The sequence below is a fragment of the Pseudonaja textilis genome, chromosome 10 (assembly GCF_049901715.1).
Source record: "Pseudonaja textilis isolate UNSWEBS1 chromosome 10, rPseTex1.2, whole genome shotgun sequence".
Classification (NCBI taxonomy): Eukaryota; Metazoa; Chordata; class Lepidosauria; order Squamata; family Elapidae; genus Pseudonaja; species Pseudonaja textilis.
This window is the reverse complement of record NC_141999.1, coordinates 8645246-8668690: the sequence shown is the minus strand read 5'-3', so window position 1 is coordinate 8668690 and position 23445 is coordinate 8645246. Positions and strand designations below refer to the sequence as shown.

At 41.4% G+C, this 23445-nt stretch overlaps 1 protein-coding gene across 1 annotated transcript; it reads right to left on the bottom strand.

Annotated features, from left to right (window-relative positions):
• Positions 1-581: 581 nt before the first annotated feature.
• Positions 582-21868, bottom strand: ELOA (elongin A). The gene is made up of 11 exons (XM_026702636.2): positions 21729-21868; positions 16486-16542; positions 15716-15834; positions 11594-12764; positions 10125-10239; positions 9241-9396; positions 8126-8223; positions 6709-6889; positions 5302-5413; positions 4540-4700; positions 582-3894 (listed from the first exon to the last, which is right to left on the bottom strand). The coding sequence occupies exons 1-11, from the start codon at positions 21798-21800 to the stop codon at positions 3833-3835; spliced, it is 2304 nt and encodes a 767-aa protein (XP_026558421.1). The 5' UTR covers positions 21801-21868; the 3' UTR covers positions 582-3832.
• Between the last annotated feature and the right edge of the window lie 1577 nt (positions 21869-23445).

Here is a 23445-nt window from a genome sequence, read left to right as displayed (position 1 = left end):
ATCTTAAACCTAGGACAATATCCAGAACAATAAAGCTACCTCCAGTACTTTCTCTGGATATAAGACAAAGAACAAAAAGAAGGTGGTCATACTAATGGGAATCAAAATACACAGGAAAGAACATTGTATGAAATTAATTCTGGGTTTTCCATTAAAAGTTTTGGCCATCCCAATTTTTTAGCCAAAAGATCCAGAACTCTGTTTATGAAGTACTGTATGAACTTGGCTATTTAAAGAGATGCCTATAGTACAGTATATACAGTACTTCATAACTAAAGTAATACCTTTTGCCTCCCCAATTCTATGCTTTATAATTGCATCTATATTGCATGCCCAGCCTTTCCAAAAATGGCCAGTCTCTGGCCTGGGTCCAAGTGACCTTTTGTCCTTGTTGTTCTTAAGTCTCTCTCATGGAACCCTATTAAGTTCTCACAGATCTCTGTTTTTAGCTAAAACTCTCAATCACTCATTTTCTTGGCATGGCAGCACAGCCTGGGGGACAGTCTAGGAATTGTTACTTTTATTTTTGGGGTCCAGGGAGTACAGTTGCAGAGAGGAGAGGAGGAAAAAAATGAGACAAATTCCAGTGTTTGGCTTTTATTGATACACAATGTAATTCATTTCTTATAAGTTATCTAATTAAAATATTTATCTCGATAGTTACCACCAAAAAAGTAAAATAGAAAATTATTTACAAGGGTGGAATCAACAGACAAATGTATTACCTTTTCTCTGTAGTATACACAGGGAGGGGGGAGCAGCAGCAGGGGGCCACATTTTCCTATGGCTCTTTTGCATGTAGCGTGCAACCGAAAATCGCACCCACTTTAAAATATGTGGGATCCCCAACAAGAATCAGAAGCCGAGTTGTCATAATTCAGATTCAAAATGAATCTTTTGTGTATTCCCACCCGTTAAAAAGGTTCCAAAATGAAGTTAAAAGCCAATTCATGTAACGTTAACCTAAATTTAAAACATTAAATAAAATAAAAATACCTTCCACATTAAAGAGGGACAAGTGAACTGGAGGTTCCTACAATTCTTTCCGTGAAAATGATTTCTAACCCGACTTGAGATGTTGTCACTTCAATTCCCAGAATCCCCCCTAGAGACCACTGGGAAAGAATGTGGAAAATGATTAAAACATCTGGAACAAGCCTGCTTGGGTAAGCTTGCAGTACATAATTTGAGCTCTGATGTTAATCAGATAAGGTAATCAATTAGTCCAAAGTATTATAGTGGAATTTAGCCAATGGTTTCACTCATTAACAGTACCAACAGTGCAGTGGTTAATCTACAAGTGTTCTTCTTGACCATTAAGGCCACAAAAACAGCATTTAAAGGGGATGAGCCCATAATACCTGTAGTTGACACAAGCTTTGAAAAGCCACTCTTCACTACTGCTATCAGTCCATCTGGTAACAGGTTTGTGCTATGAAAAGTTGTCACAATGGCATTAGCCAACCTTCTCTACCACCTGCCTTCTCCAGATATATTGGATAGGAAACCCCATAACTTGTGGTCAGCAGGGGTTAATGGGGACTCAAATCCTGCCCAACTGGGAAGCACCATCTCAGGTTGGGAATGGTGTCCCAAAGTAAGGCCATTGCGAAACAAAAATGTGACACTGCCAAGAAAGGGGCTCCAGCCAGCCAGTTGATTATTTTAAGTTCTCCAGATATTTTCTGGAATGGGAAAAACGCGGTTGGGGAAAACGATCCATCAATGTTTATAGCTAACGGTTGGACCAACAAGACACTTGTTCTTTTCCCTTCTGTGGTTCCTGGGCTCTCCTCTTACCACCAAATCCAACAACAAAAAGGAGAAAATACACCACATGCTGAGGATTTAAAATCTGCTCCAAACCTGCATGGAGGAATCAGTGCCTTTTTAAAAAGCCATCATACATTTAAATTGTTATGTGCATTTTATATGCATGTAGTGTGTATGTGTATGTACACATACATATTTATGTATGCATATATGCATATATATCTTTAACTCTATATTATCTATATATCTATCTATCTCTATACACATATATATGCATACGTAAATATGTATGCATACATACATATACACATACATGCATACGCAAAATGCATATACCATAATTACAATTTTATATGCATTTTGTGTGGGTGTTATGTATACATACCTCTTTTGTGTATTGTATATGTATGTGCATATAAACATACACAAAATACATAGCATATAAAATTTTAATTATATGATGGTTTTTTCTTATGTATTGGAACTTCAGATGATATTGTTTGTTGGACTGGACAGAGTTCATCAAGAGTGTTTTCTTATCCCACATGGCACACACTACATATCCCCTCCAGCTTTACATTTATGTAAGAATTACTGGTTTTCAAAGTAGGGCTTTTGTGACTACCACTCTCATGACGACCTGGGTATCAGCAGAAAACCCAAAGGCCACAGAGTTCAGAATGGTGGCACACTAGGAGGCCAGTGGGGGAGCCTCTTATTCCTCTATCCGTGTCATCAGGAAAAGGCCAGATTCCTCATAAAACACGTGGACGTCAACCTTCATTCAACCGTAGCACTAAGGAAACATACCATCAAGCCTTCCAATACCAGGTCTGTTTTTTCCCCTCTACAACACACACCTATAGTTAAGATCATCAGCTCAGTGTCCTCTCCAGGACTAAAACAGCAGCAGCCAATAAAGCATCGAGACAGATAGACCACTTTCAGACCTTTTCCCCCGCCTGGCTTGTTCGATGTATGAAATGTTCTTGTAGATTATTCCATAACAGACGCTGTCACTCCAGACCAAAACCTGCCCACTTGGCATGGCATCTTATCTGTTCTGGGACATAACGAAACTCCTAGATGAGTGAAGTTTTGTCAATGGAGCTCTTTAAAGGGAAACAGTGAATTAAAGTGCCCGCTCTGTTGTTAAAACCAGAGGAATTGAAGAGGAAAATCTAATATAAGTCCTTGCTTTCAATTTAAAATGGGAAGGGGAGAACTCATACCCCTTATCATCACTATACATTTTTAAAATAAAAAAACCTCAGATGAATGCTTTAAATCCAGATTTGTACAAAGTGACTTATTCTTTGCTTCCTGAGTTGTGCTGCTTTTTTTTCCCTACGAGTTTAAAATAACACGTACCCATTTCTTACTTTTATTTTTTTTTTCCCCTTTGCCAAGTAAACATAACGACAGTGGCACCTCCAGATGTCCCCGTATAGAAAGGCCAATCAGCTTGTATCTGGCACAATGGGTTTTAGGCATGAGATGAACACTTAAGAGCTGCAACTGAAAAACAGAAAGGAAGAGGAAATGATGTTTGGGGAAATCGTTTGCCAGAAGGTTGACCAAGATGGTAAAAGTCCTAAAAGATCCTTTAAAAGAGGTTGCTAATTATGAACAGTATCTGCAAAATAGATGGTCTTTCACAGTAGACACTAGAAGAGCAGATCTGAAGTCTTACAACTGGCCGAGGGGAGTCAAATAAACGAACAAACACTGCAGGTGGTTGGTGGAAGGCATTTGTTTCTCTTTCCACTCTGGAGTCCAGAAAAAAAGAGACCGAAGAAAGCGCTATAGTTTGTGGACCTTCGTGTCTCAGCCAGGTGCCAAGACTTCATATTTGCAAAATGCTTGGCAGATAAAACAAAAATTTCGGGGACAAAGGGAAGAAACTAAAAGGTGGTTTTGAACAATACTGTGCAGTTGGTCTTAAACAGGGGCTTTGGGGGACTCAGAGACTGCCCAGCAACTTCTCCTCCCTTTTCCTTTAAGCACTGCTTCCATAAGATTTTTTTTCCTTCGCATTCACTGGAGCCTGACAGTTTCTTTATCTTCGAGAAAATCTGTTTTTGAAAGCTTTGATAGTCTTTGCCATCATAGGTGCAATTTCTGCAAAACAAGAAGAGAAAAGAGAGGTTATGACATATAAGCTGTTACATTAAGATACACAGATATATACAGAATATAAATCTGGATTTGCATTTGAAGGAAAAGGTTTCCAATCTTCAGAGTTAGAAATATAATGAAGTAAGACAATTCTATTTTATAGGTAGGGGGAAAAAATCTTTGCAAGGCACGTATTTAGTTGCCAGTGATTTCTTTCTCTAGGGGCCTAAGGCTTTACATAGTTCCCATTAATTTATGTACCTCTCTCATTTTGGCTATAGTGTTGCAACTGTGCTGAACCAGACATTTTGCCCACCAAACCAGGCCTCTGAATAAGCCTTTTATGGCAGGCGGGGAAGAACTGCCTGACAGGTGAAAAACAGCACTTCTTCAGTTTTTTGCCTCACTGCTTCCTATTTTAAAAATGATGGAGAATCTGCTGCCCCTGAAAAGAGCTTTTATTTTGATAGTGTGTTGTGTTTATCAGTCGTTACTATATCAAATGTTAAAATGGACACAATTCAAAAATGTTTATGCATGGAACCATTGTAAAAAAATAATTTTTTAATCCCATTTGAGATTAATGTCAAGTATTTTTTCATGAAAACCCTCCATCTTTTTGCAGGGTGGAGGCATCGGCTCACTTACTCTTCACCGCGGGCTTCCTTGGGTCATAGATCACTGACGAAGTGCTGCTGCCCAGGGATGAACCTGAGAGGCCGGTGCTGGTACTGGGCCTGTCGTAAGCCTGTTCCTCTTCTGTGTGAACACTGCTACTTTTAGTTGCGGTGAAGAATACAGGTTTGATTCTGAGGAAGAAGAAGAAGAAGAAGAAGAAGAAGAAGAAGAAGAAGAAGAAGAAGACGGTGAGTGTAAGGAATGGTCCGCTGCATATTCAACAAATGTGCTTGTCGAGGCAATCTCTGTAGCGGAGCCTGGACTGTAATAGACACAGAAAAGGTGTCATCCAGGAACAACTGGAGTTGCTGGAGATCAATTACTCCCTCTTCATTCGAGCATCGGGAATTTGGATCTGGAAAAAATAAATTTTACTTCTGTCCCCATTATTTAGGGCCATTTTACACTTTCTTAGTGGCCTGTCATCACCTTTTTAAAAAAGGTTAACAATTCCTTCTTTCAAAACAAAGTAATTCAAGTACAGTCATAAGAGGGATGACAGCTGCTGTATTAAAACAATGCTGGAAGCACAGGTGATGCCTAAGCTGGTATTTAAAATAGGTATTTAAAGTTAGCCATAGCATAATCACTCGAGATATTGCGTCTCCTCCCAAAATGGATGCTTACAGGCAGGATAGGCACAGCCTCCCATATTTCTTTTCCCCACAACTTGCCCCTGTTCCCCCACCCCTCAAGAAGAAGATAAACTGGAAGCCTTCATAGAAAACGTACTTGATCTTCTCTGGGACAGCTGCTCCCCCAGTCCCAAATTTTTCTTGTCTTCTCCTCACTTCCCGGGGTGGCTTGACCATTGAGTTGACAAATGCCATCTTAGCTACTCTGGCTAAAAGAGGAACAAAACCAAGGAAGAGAGGTCAGCCCAGAAAGAAAACCCCTCTGAGAACTGGTAGGGGAGGATGGCTAACAAGAAGCATGCCTCCTCTTTGGTGGAAATCTTCTTTCCCGCCTAAGACATGATGATTCCTATGATCACTCTTGTTTCCAGCATGCAGGCTTTTTATAGGATAGTTTCAGCACAAGAGCATATCAAGTCAGATCTGCAATCTCATAAATGGGTATCACCATTCACTGGAGCTCCCAAAAGTGCTTTTCCAAAAGAAAAGAGGACTTTCTGGCTTTTTCCCCTTCATCCAAGAAGCTCCTTCAGTTCTAATTTAATGGGGGGAAAAACAAGGAAGTCCAGTTGTCTTTTGGAAGCACCTTTGGGACAACCATGATCTCAATGACTGAAAATCTCCCTAAACATTCACTAGAACCTTCATCATCCTCTGAGTTAAAGGAATAGAGAACTCCCCAGAATGTGCCCAAGTCAATGTGGCAAGCCGGGCGCGGTTGCCAATTATTCAAAAGGCTGCACATCTATTCACCATGAGCTGATTTCTAGCAGCCCATCCAAGATCTGGCCCCTTCTAGACTTGTGGGACTTCAATTCCCTTCATTCCAAGACAGCACAGCCAAAGTAATGATGGGAGTCAACATCCAATATGCCTAGAGGATGCTAGAAGGTGAGGGTGCCATGTACAGAGATGTGCAGGCAATGTTTCAGTTCGTGCCATGGAAAACATTGGCTTTAAACCCTCCAGAACAGGCTAGACCAATTTTCAACTAGCAACCAGTAATGTTAAAGGCCATCTAAAGGGTTGTTCAAATAAAATTTAAGACAATTTTAATTTCCCACACATTACTGCAGACACTTTCTAGAGTCATAGCTTTTTAAGACTTATGTACAGACAGCCTTCAACTTACAATCAAAACTGAGACCAGAATTTTTATCGTTAAGTGAATAATTGCTAAGTGACTCTGGCTTCCCACATTCAACTTGCTTGTTGGAAGATGACTGGAAAGGTCACAACTGGCCATTAAACTATCATTAAATGAATGGTCGTAAGTTTAGGGATACCTGTAGTAGCATGCAGAAGTAGCAATTTTGTGTTATTTATCCTGTCCTTATGCCAGGACAATCAAATTTCAGAGGGAAAAACTGTTTCCTTTCCTTTGCAAAGACTTACAAAAGAAAAGGACAACCCACTTTGTTTTGGCCACAATCCTTTCAGATTAAAAAAATGGTTTCCTAGCCTTTTTCCCCCTGCTCTTCTTATCTCCATGCCGGCTCAGTACCTTTGGGTTTATTGGCATGAGCTGAACGGATGTTTTGAGTTAGCATCAGAAGTCGCTGCTCTCGAGCATCATGCAGCCGTAGGTACATTTCCCTCCAGCTCTCAAATTCAACTGGCTTCTCCTTCTTGAAATCACGCTGGCAATGATTGTGCCACAACTGATCTGTGTCTTCAGTTAAAACCTGGAAGCCAAGAGGCAAAGGAAGATTGAGCCTATGGTTGGAGTATCTCCGAAAAAATAAATAAGAGAATTATCCTGAAAGTGTGCAAATTCAAAACCTTTATGAAGCAAGATCTAGTTGTCTGAGATGCAAATTTACTAGAAGATATATTATCAGATTTCAAAAAAAGCCCAGGGAAATATTATAAAACCCCAAGTTGTAAAATCGAGTCCAGTCACGTAAATGCCTCACAATTTACGACTAAAATTCTGACCAAACTGCAGTCTTAAGCTGAGAATTACCTGTAAAAATCTTTTCCTTTAGGATCATTCACTGGAGAGAAATGGAATCACTTTTGTCAACAAGGACAATTTTGGAAAATTCTGTCCTCTCTGCTATTTGGACTAGTGGTAAAGGAAGCAATGTCAAGGCTTACATAACAGCCTTCCGGGTGCACAGAACCTCTTTGGCTCTTCCTAAGGGACTTCTTTTATCACCTGCCCCTTAGTCATTTTGCTGCTGTTCATCCTCGTGGGGTTTGAGAAAATTAAGGGGTACAGATGCTAACCTCCTCTAAAGTCACTCTATCTTACTTGATCTTTATTTGTTCCTTAGAGGAATACTTAAGGAGAACAGCAGCTGGTAACATACATGTAACAACTTCAAGGTCCAGTTGAATTCCCTCTGCCAAATATACTTGGAAATATCACAGGGTAATTAAGAGCAGGTTTTTTGAGCTACCTATTACCATACCCTTTATGTGAGAGGCTGCTATAGAAGGAAACGTGTCCATTAGCTTCATTAGCTAATAGCCAAGTCCCAAGATTCACTGGGAGGGGGGGCTTTACAATGCAATCCCAGTATCTTCATCACCTCCCAATGCCAAATGCCAATTTGTCATTTGGTAGTACTGGTATCATGTAAAATATGGCAGCATGTAAAATTTCTGCCAAGGACTTCAGAGACATCCATTCAACCTTGCAGAGCAGGTCAAAATTAATTTACCTGTACAGCTGTGTTTCTCAAGTTGGCAGCTTCTACTGTCAGGTTGAGAAATTTACCCACTGTCCTTTCTGGAGGCACTACAACCTGGAGCAATGTCTAATTTTAAGCCCTGGAGCAAACACAATCCTTGAAGATTAAATCACACTGTATATCTGAACCATCTATTGGTCTTACAACAAATGGTGAAGAAGAATCATCACTGATCAACACACCCCTTATCTAGTAACACTCCTCTTATCTAGTAACACTCACGTGATTGTACTCCTCGATGCGATACAACTGCTCTGGAGTGCAGCGTTCCAAAACAGGCTCAAGTACAGAATATGGGACGCCACCCACTTCGTAGATGGCTAGGAGAAAAAAGCAGATAGATCTTTCTTCATTTTCAGGGCACACTTTCCAAGCAGGAAACAGGTATTTGGTTTTATATGTGTTACAGGACATGGAAGCATCTTCTGAAATCCAGGAGGCTTCAAATCAGCTAAGTATGGATAGAAGGACCAGAATGTTTTCTATGTCACACATGGTCTCCCAATAATGTCACGGGTGCAAAATATATAACTAGATGTTGCCCAAATCAAGTTTCCCCAACCAACTAGAAAGAAAGGCAAGGAACAACAGAATGGCTGATTGCTTTAGGACTAAACCAAGTTAAATAAGCCATTACTACTGTCAGTTTAGCCCATTTGCTTAACTATTCTTTCGTGGATCGTTTCATGCCAATCCCAGCTCTCTCCCCCCGCAAATCAGAAATTAACATGATTGTAAAAGAAAAGGAGCTTTGAAAGAGAACTGGTCAGCTGGATGGAGGGGTAATGAATTAAGCAACCCTCTAATGCAAATGTTTGTATGACAGATATGCAAGTAGTCCTCGACTTATGGCCACAATTGGGATCAAAATTTCATCACTAATCAAGACAGTCTAGTGAGTTATCCCTGATTTAAAGACCCTTTTGCCAGGGTTGCTAAGTGAATCATGGGGTCCTTAAGCAAATCCAGCTCCCCCCACTGACTTTACTTCCTGGGAAGGATGCAAGTAGCAATCACATGACCCCCCCCAGGATGCTACAACTGTTATGAATACATGCCAAGGGCCCAAATTCTGATCACATGGCTGTGGAGATGCTATTGATGGTTATAAGTGTGAGGATCAGCTGTAACTCCCTTTTTTCCAACTTCAAACAGTCCTTAAACTGAATGGTCGTAAGTCAAGGACTCCCTGTATTCAATGCAAGGAATCAAAAGCTGCATGTGTGTTGCCGTGAATTGGGCAACCATATAAACCTACTTATTAAATAAGTAAATATCCCAATCTGTCAAACTCCTTCCCCTTCACAGGCCACAGTCCGACAACCTCTCGGACTCACAGTCAATATTATTGCTGAGAACCCGGATGCACTGCTCGTGGAGGGTCATCATCTTCGGAAGATAAGCCGACTTGGAGCCCGAGTACACCTGCATCTTGGAATTCAACCGACGTCCTGTGAAACCCGCCTCATCCTCTTCAGTCGGGGAGGAGAGGGCTGCAAGGCCAGGGGATGGTAAAAGACTCATTAGAGGCCAGCATGGAGGTCTCAGAAGACCAAAAACATACTCCAACCCCACCAGATGATGCTGGAAAGTTCACAGAGGTTGCACTAAATACCTCGTTTACAGCTACCAAACACGTCTTTTACATAGCAAGTTTACATACATACACACCTGTAGCTTGTGAAGGCCCTTCCATTATTAATGTATTTGTTAAGCTTATTTGCTGCCTATCTCGCTCTGGGACTATTCTGGGTGGCTTGCATGGAAAACTACTGCTTCTAATTCAAGAGAATAAATCCAACTTGGGAACAGTGGACATAGGTAATTTTGTGCTTTGAAAAAGAAGATATATTTGTGCTTTTTATGCAGATGATTCCTCACTGCACAAGGAAAATCTTCATGATCAAACAGCTAAGATGCAATGTGCTTGGAAGCAAAGCCACAATCACATTCCTTTCCTTTTCGGAAAGCATCAGATAAATTATCAACTACCAACTGAGCTATTCAACTATTTCCCTGAATCCAAATTGGCATCTATTCGTGTTATATTTGTATAGCGGTCTTCCCCCCACTTTCCTAGGAGGAAGAAGGCCTAGGCAAGTAAATAAAAGATAAAGAAAAATTCAGAACTTCAACATGATTTTTTTTCTTGTATCACCCAATCTGTCTCCAACCACCACATTCAGAAACAGTAAATGAAAAGATTCCGCTCCGACTTTACCTTTCCTCTTTGGTTGGGCGAATGAGATCGTGTCAAGTGAAGGAAGAGGACGATAATTTGCCTGGATTGCAGGCAATGGAATGTCGGGGAGCATCGGCACCACATCAATGAGTATCTGGAAGGGAGAAAGCCCGTGTTTGGTTAAGACAGCTTTACGAAAGTCCGAATTTACTGTGGAGCGGGGGGAGGGGATCATCCTTGGAACCAAACAGACTCATGACAAAACTGTTCACTTAACATTCTGAGAAGGCTGTACTTCAACAGAGGTAAACTCAAACATGTTGAATATTTTGTCATTAGGAACGATGGGGAATTCAAAGAACAAATCCTCTTGCCTCTTCAACCTTTTTCAGTGCCGAGTCCTGCCTACCTACCAACCTATAGAAAATTGGTCTAGGGAGCAATGTTAAAACATTATTTTAAATATTTATATATTCCGTTACAAACAATGGAAAAGATGTAGCTAAATATTTCTTTGGCAGGTAATATTATACTGGCAGAGGGCAAATCCCACTCACTTGCACTTATGTTACCTGATTGGGGAATGAAACATCTACAAACAAACAGCCAAGCACAGTGAGCACCAAGGACTCTTTTCATTTCCATTGGAGAGAAAACTGCACCCAAGCTAGCTTACTCAGCAAGAGGTTTTGGAAAGGACGGAGCTCCATGTTTTATCCCTGTAAGTTAATAGATAAGCCCATTCCACTGCATAACAGATCATTTATGAGGTATTATATACCTTCAACCTTACGGAAAAGACTTTGGGAATAGACAGCATACATATAAAGTTAATAAAATAGTAAAAAAAATTACCCATAGCACTTTAAAAAAAAAAAAGCACGTGCCTGTGTGCTACTAACTCTTTTATCATTCTGTTCAGAAATATTGCGGGGCAGCCCAATACCTTTAACACGTGAACATAACCTCCTAATAACAGTTACAGATAAATATTGCGTGCATCATTCTCGAGGAGAAACAAATTAAAAGGGCAAAGATGTCTGTAAAAAAATGGACAATATTAAAGAGGGGTGTGTTCCATAAATAGAGGGGGGAAATTTCAATGTTCAGTCTGGAAAATTCAAATAGGATTCATATAAACTCAGCCTTTTCCAATCTGGCCTCTTCCAAAAGGATGGTTCTACAAGTGCTAAACCAGCATGGGTATGGTGGATATTGGGTTAGAGCACATCTGAAAAATCCCACAGGCATAGTTATTTAACGGGCCCAAACTCTTAGAAGCGCAAGCTGCCTTTGAAACCTGCAGAACCTTTGTCTGGCATTCACTTCCAGGTGCTAAAATATCCTGGGTGCAGGCAGGCCCTGATTTGCTTGACCAATTTGCTGAAGGAACCACCATCTGCTTGAGTTTCAACACTGGGCCTAATGATAAGCGATGACTTACAAATTACGATGGCTAGGTGCACCTGACCATATCCCCCCAATAATCCCCCCGTGAAAGCCCTTACTTTTTTTGCTTTAGATGCAGATGCCTCCACGGGCTTCTTCTCGCTCGGCTGCTTGGGAGCTTTCCGGCTTGCGTCTGAGCTCTTGGCACTTGATTTGGAACCGTTCTGCTTGCTGCTATGTCCTTTCTCTGGGACCGGAGCTGTCGTAGGCTTGGCCAGCTTCCTTTTCTTTTTCTGAGGCTGGTCATAACTCAGGTAGGACTCGAAGGACATGGTGGGCTGTTCATACTCGTCCTCCACCTCTCCCATTCCGGGAGGCGAGAAATTGGCAGGTCTTTTGTTGGATTCAAGGACTCTGGATTTGCCCTCGGAAGTTTTAAAGCTGCTGGAAGTCTTCTTCTCCTTGTTCTTATTAGGCAGATCTCCCTCAGGTTTCGGTTTCTCCTGATCTCCATATACGGTTTCCATGCAAAATTTCGCCTTTTCTGATTTGGCCCTTTCTGGGGGGTCATGAGTTTTTTGTCTCTTCCTATGTTCGTTCAAGCTATCGTTCAAATCAAAGTGGGCCTTCTGTTTCTTGGTGCTGCTGCCCTCTTTTTTCTTGTCTCGCTTGAGGCTGTCCGGGGGTTTCAGCTTCTCCTTGCTACTGACTGATAAGGAAGCGTCATGGATCGAAGAACCCTTTGGCAGTCTCTCGGAGCCAAATACAGGTGCCTTCTCTTTCCCCTTGGCTTCTGGCCGCTGCCTCTCTTTGTGAGAAGGTTTAGACTCTTTGCTCCGACTTGAACTCGCTTTTTCTTGAGAGTCACTGAAATTCCTATGAGTAACTTCTTCTCTGTCGTGAAACTGGTGGCTTTTAAACCCCTTTCGGGAAAAGGATTTTTGCTCCCTCTCTTGTTCCTCAGCATGATGGAGGTCCATATATAGTTCCTGAGGACTTTCGCTGAGCTCCGATGAGACGGCGTGTCCATAGTCAGAACATTCCTGGTCAGAAGACCCTCTCCTCCATGACCTGTCTTGTGGAATATCATAGCTTACATCATGGTGGGATTTTTCTGGGTCTGAATACCTCTTGACTTTTTTAGTTCCACAATCCGACTCGTATGACTGGCTGCAAGAAGGCTGATGTGTCTCTGAGTAGACCTCTTTGTCCTCTTTGGGCAACAGGTCTCGCTGTCGTTTCCTCGAGATGTTTCGGTCATAACCCTGTTCCGTAGGTTCAAGAGTATGCCTTAAAAAAAGGAAAAACAGGGAAAGGATTGGATTACTGAATCTAATCAAAGATGACTGAAAACCTAAGCTAAAGCTACAATTGCCTAGTCCCGTCTTCTTCTTAACACCAAAACAGAATGCAGCCAACTTCTACTTTCTTGGATTAGAATTTAGAATAGGTTACAGCTGGAAGGGACCCTGGAGGTCTTCTAGTCCAACCACTTGCTCAAGCAGGAGACCCTATACCGTTGCAGACAAGTGGCAGTCCAATCTCTTCTTAAAAGCCTCCCGTGTTGGAGCACCCACAACTTTTTTTTCAGAGAGAGAATTTTATTTGGGTTTTCACAAAAAAAAACACCACATAATACAAATAAAACATCTTTTTTTGAAAGTAGCATGGTCCCGGGTTACACTTCTTCATACAGACACAAACTCAATTTCATACTCATTTTTATGTTCTGTTCCATATCTTATTACTGTTCTACATTTTCTATATAGTTTTCCCCCCTCTTTTAATTTTCTCAATTCTGTTTTGATTATCTCATCTCAATTCAAATCATTATATTTATACTTTTGTCTGTCCTGTTTCAATTTCATATTATCTTTTCTCCTTAAACAAATTTTCTCCTGTAGTTACTAATTGGAGTATGACACCTTTATATCTTTTAGTTTTATCCATTCAACTCTTATTTAAGCTTCAATGTGTACCTTAAGGTTATAACGTTCAATATAATACATAACTTTCAATCGAATTCTGCTTGGTACATTCCTAAAATACACACTGTATTCTTAAAAAGAAATTATAAATATATGCAATTAAAACATTCCATTCCAATTCAGTTCTATCATTATTAATATTCATTAAAATCTTAACCTTTAAAATTTCTTTTCAATTAAATATCATACTTCCTTGGGAACACTTATAAGCTTTCCACAATTATTTTTTCCCCCTATTCCTCTTCACTTATATTTTATAAAACATTAAATAATTAAAATGTTCCCATCCTTTCCTAATTCAATTCTGTCATTCGTTTTATTTCATTTATTTATTAACAAACATTTCACTGGATTACAATAACTATTCTATCCATCATTTTAATCATACATTGTTTCAAATTTTCTAAAATTATTTTTATTTCTAATATAACAATACTATCTTATGTATCTTTGCAGAATCCCTTTTTCAATTAAATTTTCACCCATTATCTCTAAATAGGCCGTTTCTCTATATCTTGTTTCTGTCCTTTGTAACTTATTTTCCTTTCCTTCTTCCCTCTCTTCTTCTCCCTCCCCTTTTTACCCCCTTGTCTCTCTACTTCTAATTATCTCTTCTGTATTCCCTTCTTCTGTTGCTTTCTAATATTATACTTATTTTTCAAACTATTTTTCTTTTTTGGGGGCTGTTTTTCCAAATCTTAAACTTTTCATTCTCTCCCCCCCACCTTTCCTTTTTTCCCCACATAAAATTACTTGTTCATTAAAGATGGCTTCTTCTTTGTCCCAATCTTCTTGTTCTACAGGCATTTCTTGTTGTTTCTCATAATTCCAAATCTCCATTTCTAAAAATTGAAATATGAAGCCAAAAGAACCTCTTCCTTCTTGTGCATCTTCTTTCTGTTTTTTAAGTTGCATTCTCAATTCTTCTAAAAGTGGTGCCATTTTAAACACTTTTAAACAACCACCCGATTGATTTTAGTCATTCAAATGCAATAGCCAAAAATCCAGAGAAGACCAAGTAATCAAATACTCCCAAACTGTTTCTTTTTGCTTCTTTTTTCCACTTTCTCTTCCTGGGGTTCTACTATTTTGTTGCCAAGTTTCAGTTAAAATGTATCTTTTAGAAGTCTTGTTGAAGTTTTACTGTAAATTCCTTTTAATTCAAGGCAGTCTCCTCCCTTTTTTCCAGATCCTGCCCTTTTATTCTTTTTCTCTCCTTTCCTGCTTTTAAAAGCTTTTAAGTATCCAGAAATCTTTATTATCCCTTTGACATTTTATTTTCAGCTTAAATGCCTATTGATGTCAAAGTGGATTTTTTTTTCCAATTTCTTGCTTAAATCTCTCAGCTGTCCGTATAGGGAAAGGGAGAGAAGAAGAAAAAACCAAATCCTTTCCCTTTTCTCTCTCCTTCGCTGCTTCAAAGTCTTATTTGGGAATGTTACTTTTTTTTTTATAGTTTAAATTCCAGGGTACCTTAGTCGTTGCTTTTGCAGTTTAACCTGGTCAAACAAGACTTTCTCTTTTTATCTTCCTCCTGCACTTCCTTTTCTGGTTGAGTTCTTCTTTGAGGTGGCCATTTCTGACCAACGCTGCAACCGCCTTCGGGAAAGGGAGTAATGGCCTGCTGAGGAGAGATGCGGCTCTCCTCAACCCTGCTGGCAGTCTCCCCCCTCTTCACCACCTCTCCGGGGTGGCTTAGCCCTGAAACCAACCGGCTCGGGGCGCTCCAGTGGCGAGCACGGATTGAAACCGCGCATGATCTCGGTTTTGGTCTGTCCGTGAAGAGGCTCAAACCGGAAGTCCCGAAGCACCCACAATTTCTGGAGGCAAGCTGTTCCACTGGTTAATTGTCCTCCCTGTTAGGAAGTTTCTCCTTAGTTCTAGGTTGCTTCTCTCCTTGATTAGTTCCCATCCATTGTTTCTTGCCTTGCCTAGCCCTCAAATATTGAAATACTGCTATCATGTCACCCCTAGTCCTTCTCTAGATTAACTATACCCAAATCCTGCAACTGTTCTTCACATATTATCTATAGAGCTTACACTTTTTTTTCTTTCACATTATTTTATCAAACTATCTTGATCTTTCATTGTTTATATTCTCCCCGGCTATTAAAGCTTTAAGGGGACATTTGGCACTTTCCATCAGGCAGTGGAGCTACATCAGGAAACAGAGCTTCAAATTGTTTTTGAGGGCAGATGAACTACACAAGGACATTGTCTGTTAAGAAGAGATATTATAAAAGCCCAACTCACCGCTCTGTTTCCTGTGGAACTGGCACAAGCTTCTTCCATTTTGCCACCAAGTTCTTGGCAAATTCTCCAACGTGTTCTAGTTTTCGTAAACTGTTCACAGTCTTTCCGACACCAGTCTCCTGTGGAAAGGATGTAGAAAAACAGCTTTGACAAGGACATACAACATGCTAAGCCTAAAACAAATAAACAAATTGGGGCTGAATGCAAGCCCAATTGTGACTTATTCAAAGCGCAGTTATGGCTTAGCAGGATATATATGTGGAGCAATAAAACATGTTTGTGTATTTTGAAGTGTCTGTCTGAGCATTTCCATTTGTAATAAGGGTAGAGCCATCACAGCAGGACAGTTTTAGCCCAACCCTGGCTTAGATGATTCAAAGGATACTATGCCAGACTGGAACCACCAGGCTCCAGTGACCCTTTATTGCTCCCCAGTAAACAGTCAAGTCCACATCCTCAGAAGAATTCTTTGCCTCAACAATGCAAAGTTCATCCAAAGAGATGATTATGGGAGTGTGTGTGTGTATGGGGGGAGGGAGAGGGAGGGAGATCACTATGTTTTGTCATTATTGGATTTTACTGCTGTTGTGAGACGCCATGCCATCAACCCTTTTAAATAAACAATCAATCCATCTTCAGAGAGGTTACCCTTTTTTATCCAGATTTGCAACTTTTCACTCCGCAGAACCTCCATCCTGGGCAGCAATACTTGGAATCTCCAACAGGACTAAGTTTCCAAGTGCAAGAAATGGTCCTACGAAATAACTTACCAGAAGAATTTCAATTGTGATTGGCAGTTCAGCAAGTCTCTTCAAGCTCTTCATCAGCTGCAGAGGAGAACAGAAAAGGGTTGAGATCTTCACTCTGTAATGGAGAGCTTTTTCTTCCACAGTAGTCAGGAAGTTCAAAAAAAAACAAAAAACCCACAGAGCTGCTAAGATGCCACAGAAGGAACAGGCAAATGAAACAGGGCTAAAATCTTACGGTTGCAGCAATCCCACCAAAACAGGGATTGTAGGTTTAACCAGAGGGATCTAGAGCTGCTAGCAGGTTCTATTCAGAGGCCCATCCTCGTGTGAATCAAAAGTAACAGAAAATCCAGTTGGATTAGAGGCAGGTCTCTCCCGAGGAGAATATTTCTGCATACCTTTAGTAGTTTGAAGAATTTGGGGAAAGGCTTCCCATATACCTGCCTCATCCACCTTCTTCCTGTGATAGCTAAGCCTTGGTGTAACATTGCTGATCGACAGAAATGTTCCATAATAAGGGGGGAGGAGAAACCCACTCTTGTCTTCCATTATAACAGCAACCAGGAAACTTAACCAATGGAATACAACATCCATCAAATGGCAGCCTTCCAAATTGTAATACATTTTCTTTTAAAGGCAGCGTCCCCCAACCTGGAACCATGCAGCAGGTTAAGGGGACCATTTCCAGGGGTCGGATTCTACCGGATAGGACCGCTTTCTTATGATTCTGCGCAGTTTGGAGGATCGGCAAATCGTACCCCCGGCTGGCCCTCCCCTCCCAGTCCATCCTTATTGCACATGCCCGACATCGCTGACTGCGTTCTGCCCCGCCCAGTCACTCCTTAAGGTATTTTCCCCCTCCCGAGAATCAGCTGTTCCGATGATCAGCTGTTCTGGGATCTCGCTCGCTGTCTTACTGCTTCGCCCAGAAGGCTTCCCCAAAGCCCAGGAGACAAAAAAGGGACCTGCGGGGCCCCTATGCTCTGTTTTTTTAATTTCCTGGGCCCCAAGGAAGCTTCCTGGGAGCAGAAACGCCCCTCAGAAGACTTGCCTGAGGCCCAAAAACGGAGCGTAGGGCCAAAAACCTGCACGCTACCCCCATGCTCTGTTTTTTGCTTTCCTGGGTCCCGAGGAAGCTTCCTGGGAGCAACCCCCCCTCCCCCAGGTGGCATGCCTGAGGCCCAGGAAGCAAAACAAAAAACAAAAAAACGGGAGGGGGCTTGCAAAAAAGAAGCCACACCCACCCAGTCACATGGCCATGTCCACCTAGCCAGGCCCACAGAACTGGTTGTTAAAAAATTTGAATGCCACCCCTGACCATTTTTAGTCCTCAATCAACATGACCAACAGTTGGGAGTCCCAACTGTAAAATTTCTGGACAATAACAGGTGGGTATCAAAAGTGGTTTTTACTTTTGAAAGGGCAACTGGACTATTTTTTTTTAAGTAAAAAGAAGAGGTTTTGCTTCCTACTCTGGAAGCTTCATCAGTTGTATGGGATGGTGTGGGAGATGTAAGGACCGTTAATGACAGTTGAAGAACAGTTGACTATCCTTCCATCTCCCACACCATCCAATACAATTGATCAAACTTCCAGGATAGGCTTACATCCACACAGAAACATTTTTGATCTCTAAAATTCGTACTCCAGTTTTCTGGCACCTTTATTCTTCTAGGCTAGAAATTTAAACATCTAACCCCAAAAAGGCTGAATATGCTTTCTTCCATTCCAACAGCTTTTTCAAATCTGAAGCATTTTTTATATGTGTTCAGTCTGACTTTTTTTAAAAAAAAAAAAGATGCTCAAGAAAAGAAAATTTGTGTTCAGGCATAGCTTGCTTTTTAGGAGTGGGGGAAAAAGACATTTTCTCTCCCCCATCACTTTTTACATCTACTTAAAATACGGAAATTTATTTTTCATCTTCTAAAGACAGGTTCAAATGCAATAATAAAAGGAGGACAGACTTCAGAAAGATGGATCAAGAGATGATTTGCTTGTTTAATGAATATGATATTTTGGGGGCAAAAATATTTCACCAAGATACTTGAGTAATCTAATTTCTTAAGCCATACGTTTATAACTGGTGAAATGAATGTCTTGATTTGCCGAATTTTAAGAGCCAATGTTTCTGAGAATTTGCTTCAAACAATTTCCATCATTTGTCCTAACCTCCGAATCGAGATTTCCTTTACTCTACTCTGGTATTTGGGTTGTCAACATACCAATCTCCCTGCTGTTGGAGTTGCCTGTTGAACTCAATTCATTCTCAGCCCAGGCCACCTAATAAAGTTATTGTGGAGAAATTAGGAGGAAGGAAGGAATATTAGCTATGCTGGCTGCCTTGAGTTATTTATAAAAATAATAAAGGTGGAATAAAATTAAATAAATGTAAAACAAAAGGTGCAAGAACAAAAATCAGACAGGAGAGAGGAATTTTGGAGAGCACAAGACCGCCACCTACTGATCATAGACTAGATCCATACCTGAATTCCATAGAGGGTACATAAAGGTATAGATGAGGTGGGGATAGAATTAGAGGGGGACCAAATCTCTCTGATTTGCTATGACAACATAGTCTGGCACACACATGCAGCCTGACATGCTTTATCCCTGCAGGTTCTTCCATCGGAAAATTTATGAATCAAGAGGGGTTACAGTTGCAAAATAAATTTTCTCCTTCCTCTTTTCTACAACACACATGAAGGTGGATGGCAGAGACGTGCAATACAAAATCAGGACAGTGAGGGGAAGGAGGGATTATTGAAGGCCACAATAAAATTTGCACACAGAGTTTGGAAATTACCGGAGAAAGTTTAGAAACCAGCCAGGGAAACAACTCTTCACAATTCTTCAGAAATAGCGAAGAACACAGAGAGCCCTTTAACCAACTGGCATAGTTAACCACAGCAACAAGTTTGCCAACCAATCTGTCCTTAGCCCAAAAGCCAGGAAAACAAGAAAAGGAAACTGTCTCTTCTCTATGTTCCACTCCATTACAGATTATCCCCAATATCTCCAAAATCGCACTATCTTTATGAAAAATTCTCCCAAAAGGTAAAAAAAACACAACCTGCATTCATCTCAATAATGGGCTAGAAGTTCACTTCACACTTTAAGCAAAAACTGAGATTTTCCAGAGTAAATAAGCCTCTCTCCCAAATACACATAAGTGAAAGCATACTTATGGACAGGCACTAAATGAAAAGGCAAAAGTAGCGGACAAGCTGTACTTTTCCTTCCTTTCATAATTGATTTTTGTCCTTCAATAAATAGCAGCAAGTATGGTACTAGCAACATTTTCAATGGAATGTTTGCAGAGAATATATTCCTAAGTGACCCCTCAGATTTGCACTTTAAAAGGATTCAAACCATGTCCAAAGTATTTTAAGTACACATCTCAATAAGTTCTTAAAACTCCCAAATATCAGGAATGACCTATTTGCATTTGTTTTTTCAAGTAAAGACCTCAGATTGCTCCTGAAAAAAAAACACAAAATGTTCAAGCCATCATTTCCATGAAGTGCTTTTAGAAGTAACATCTCTTTGCTTGATGATTTAAAATGCAAGAATATACTCCAGAATTAGTTTTGCCCAGTGCTTAGTCTATCATATCCCTGCCTTCTTTTCTATCCTTACGTCAGGTCCTTTCAATGAAAAAACAACAACTATAAACTATTCAATGGATGCTCATCTGCAAGGTGGAGGAGAAATCCACTGAACCAGAAGAAAAAGAAATCCCAGTCCTTCATCCTTTCAAATGTTATTCAAAGAGCCTATATCTCAGTATCGGCTTCTTACATCTTTAGGACACAAAGAAAATCACTTAGCAGTTACTCCTTTGCAGATTCTAACTTCTGATTGTTTTCTTTGCAGGTTATTTAGCATAATTAAAGATATTCAGGATTGCAGGAGAGGTTTCTTTCAGCAGTTGTCTATGTAAAGTTGAAGCAAACAGCAGAGATCCTGCACTACATTAGTGATGTCCAAAAAAAAACCCCACACACACACACCACAGGTTATTCAAATAGTATTGCCAGCATCTTCTTATGTCCCTCCCTGATATTTGGAATAAAAGGTGGGCAACATGCACAGTCCCCTACTTTTGAGACTCACACATTTCCACAAGCCTTTGGCGACTACTGTACAGCCCACTTGATAATGACTACAATACTGTTTTTAGATTTAATTTTTATTAAAAACACACATAGCAATAAAACTCCCCAAGAGCCTTTGTTTGGCTAAGCCCTCACTCCCACCCCCCCACCTCCTAGGGAAAAGGGCTCTTCCAACTTGACCGCTTTAAGACTTGTGGACTTCAACTCCCAGAATTCCTCCTCCTTCAGTCCTATTAGCTCAGGAATTCTGGGAGTTGAAGTCCACAAGTCTTAAAAGTTGTCAAGTTGGAAGACTTTTGCTCTAGGGACACGACAAGCCCTCTGGAAACTTCGACCCCCCACAATTTTGCCTAGTAGTCAATCCGGAACAGAAACGACAACCCATAAAACCAGCCCACCCCCAGATAATGGACATGGAAATGGATCTCTCTCGTGAGTTCAAAGTTCAGCCGTTAAACAGCTGTTCTCTCGGGTTCCGGCTTCTCCCATTGAACGATCCAGACACGTAGACCCCCTATAAATCTAGGTATCGGAGGATGACGGTTCAATATATATATGTATGTGTGTGTGTGTGTGTGTGTGTCTGGGATTTGTACGCGTCCCTAGCCCAAGTATCGCCATCCTTGGACTTAGACTAACTTTACTGTCACTTTGAACGTACACTAGTCGGGCATGCGTTAAAATTAAATTTCGCTGCCTGCTGCTCTCAAAGGATCTCCCCCTCCAACATACATCTTCAATGGGGAGGGGGGTGAGGAGGGGAGGCGGGGGTTCTTTTGGTCGGCGTGAAAAACTCGCAGGGCTTCGCTTGCCCAGTAACGGCCGATGGGGGGCGCCCCACTTGCATCTTCGCTCGCCCCCCTTTCTTTTGACCCCCCCCTCCCCAAAGCAGAGTCCCTCTCGCCTTCCCCCCCCCCCACCCCACCCGATGCGCGATTGCCCCCACCCAACCCAGCTCGCGCCCCTCTTTCCCTCGGGCACCCCTCATTTCTCCCACTTCTCGCCGTGGCTCTCCTAAAGGGACCCCTGCTGGCCCCCCTCGCGGGGTCACCCCAGACGCCATCCGGCCACCCCAGAGCCACTCTCCGCCCAATTTGCCTTTCCCTTCAGGGTCCCGTCCCCCTCCTCCCCTTTTTTTTTTTTTTTTACCTTCTTCGGTTCCGAAGCGTTAGTGAGCCGAGACTGCAGCTTTCGGACATCTTCCAGCACCGACCCCGCCATTTTTACTCCTGGCGAGGTCTCCGCTCGGCGGAAGTGGCCGTTGCTTCAACGGCTTCCCAGGAGAACGCGGGGCTTTCCTCCTTCCGAACTCCTGGAGGTTCTCGAATCCTGTTTCGTGGCACCATATTTATTCCGGGCAAAAAAAGGAAGGGGAGGGGAAAGTAGGCGGGGCTCAAAAAGAGACCAATCGGCCGTTCCCTTCGCCAGCCGGTGCCGCCATTTCGTAAGCTGGCAAAGGCTTCACAGTCGAAAAGGCAGGGAAGAAGGAAAAACGCCATCGCGGGTCAGGGCAAACCAGCTGTTAAACGGACAGATGAGCACGTCCCCATCTTAAATAAGGGCAAGAACCTTCCTGCTGCGGCCATTTTGAATATTGGCAAGAGCCTGCCACGGTTGGCTCTTTCCTCTCCAGAAAGTGCTTCTGCTTTTTCACCGATTTTTCCAGTATTATTGCAGAAAGAGTTCAAATAAGGCCTTCATTACCAGCATGAAGCTTTTAGCCTTTATGGAGGCTATCATCCATCTGGGCTGGCTCACCATGTTGGATAAATCAGGAGCATGAACAGAGATTAACTGACATTCACACAAAATGCTTTGAATCACATATACTCTTTCCCAGAAGCAGGAATTCCGTTTACAGAGTTTAAAGAAACCATTACCACTACTTCCTAAAACATATTTACAAATTAGAGAATTTGAAGCAGTATTGCTCAATCTCGGCGACTTTCATATGGACAACTCCCAAAATTCCTCAGCCAACCATGCTGGCTGGGGGATTTGGGGAATTGAAGTCCATTTATCTTAAAAGTTATGAAGATTGAGACTCTCTTTAAAAGAGCAGCTTACACAGAACTGTATTTCATGCAACATATCAGCCAAGTTTGTTGAATAAAGTACTCCTGGCATAATAGCACATAAAACCATGGTTTTCAACCCGAATAGGAGGTTTTATAGTCTATGCTAGAGACCAGCAATTATGACTTATACACTTTTTAAATCTCCCAATCAAAAGGCAATGTACTGCAGGCTCAGACTAAATTCATACTTTGCACCCAGGTCAGCTGTGGGTTATTTTACTATGTTTTAACAAACAAGTCACAATTGGCTGGTTTGCATGCGTTACATGAGCTAGGCCAGGATGTCACAAGATCCTGTTGCCCAGTATTGTCTCACATAACACACAAAATGGATGCTGAGAATATTATGGAATCCATTTCTGGGGGTAGTGTGTATTTATTGGATTATGTTCATATTTGCTCATTTTTCTATATAGGTAAATCCATTCTGGAGGAGCCCTAAAATCACTCAGGGTTGAGAGGCACACCTGAATAATTGAAAACACTTTGTAGAGGCTCTCCAGAAATTCATGCCATGTGATGGGGAAGAAAATCCATTCACAGAATAGCAGCTCTGACTGAGAGAGTACCTTCCTCTCTTCCTATAGAAACAACTAGGGAGGCTAAACAGAAAGTATGGGAAGGGCATCCAGTATATTGAGAACAAAGCAAAGATGATGACTGGGCTCTAAAACGCCACGTTTGTACTTACAAAAAACTCCACTCTTTAGATTTTAACTCATTTCTCAGAGAAACATTTGTGCAAAATAGTCTCCCACCAAGCACACGGACACAAGCTTGGAATTTAG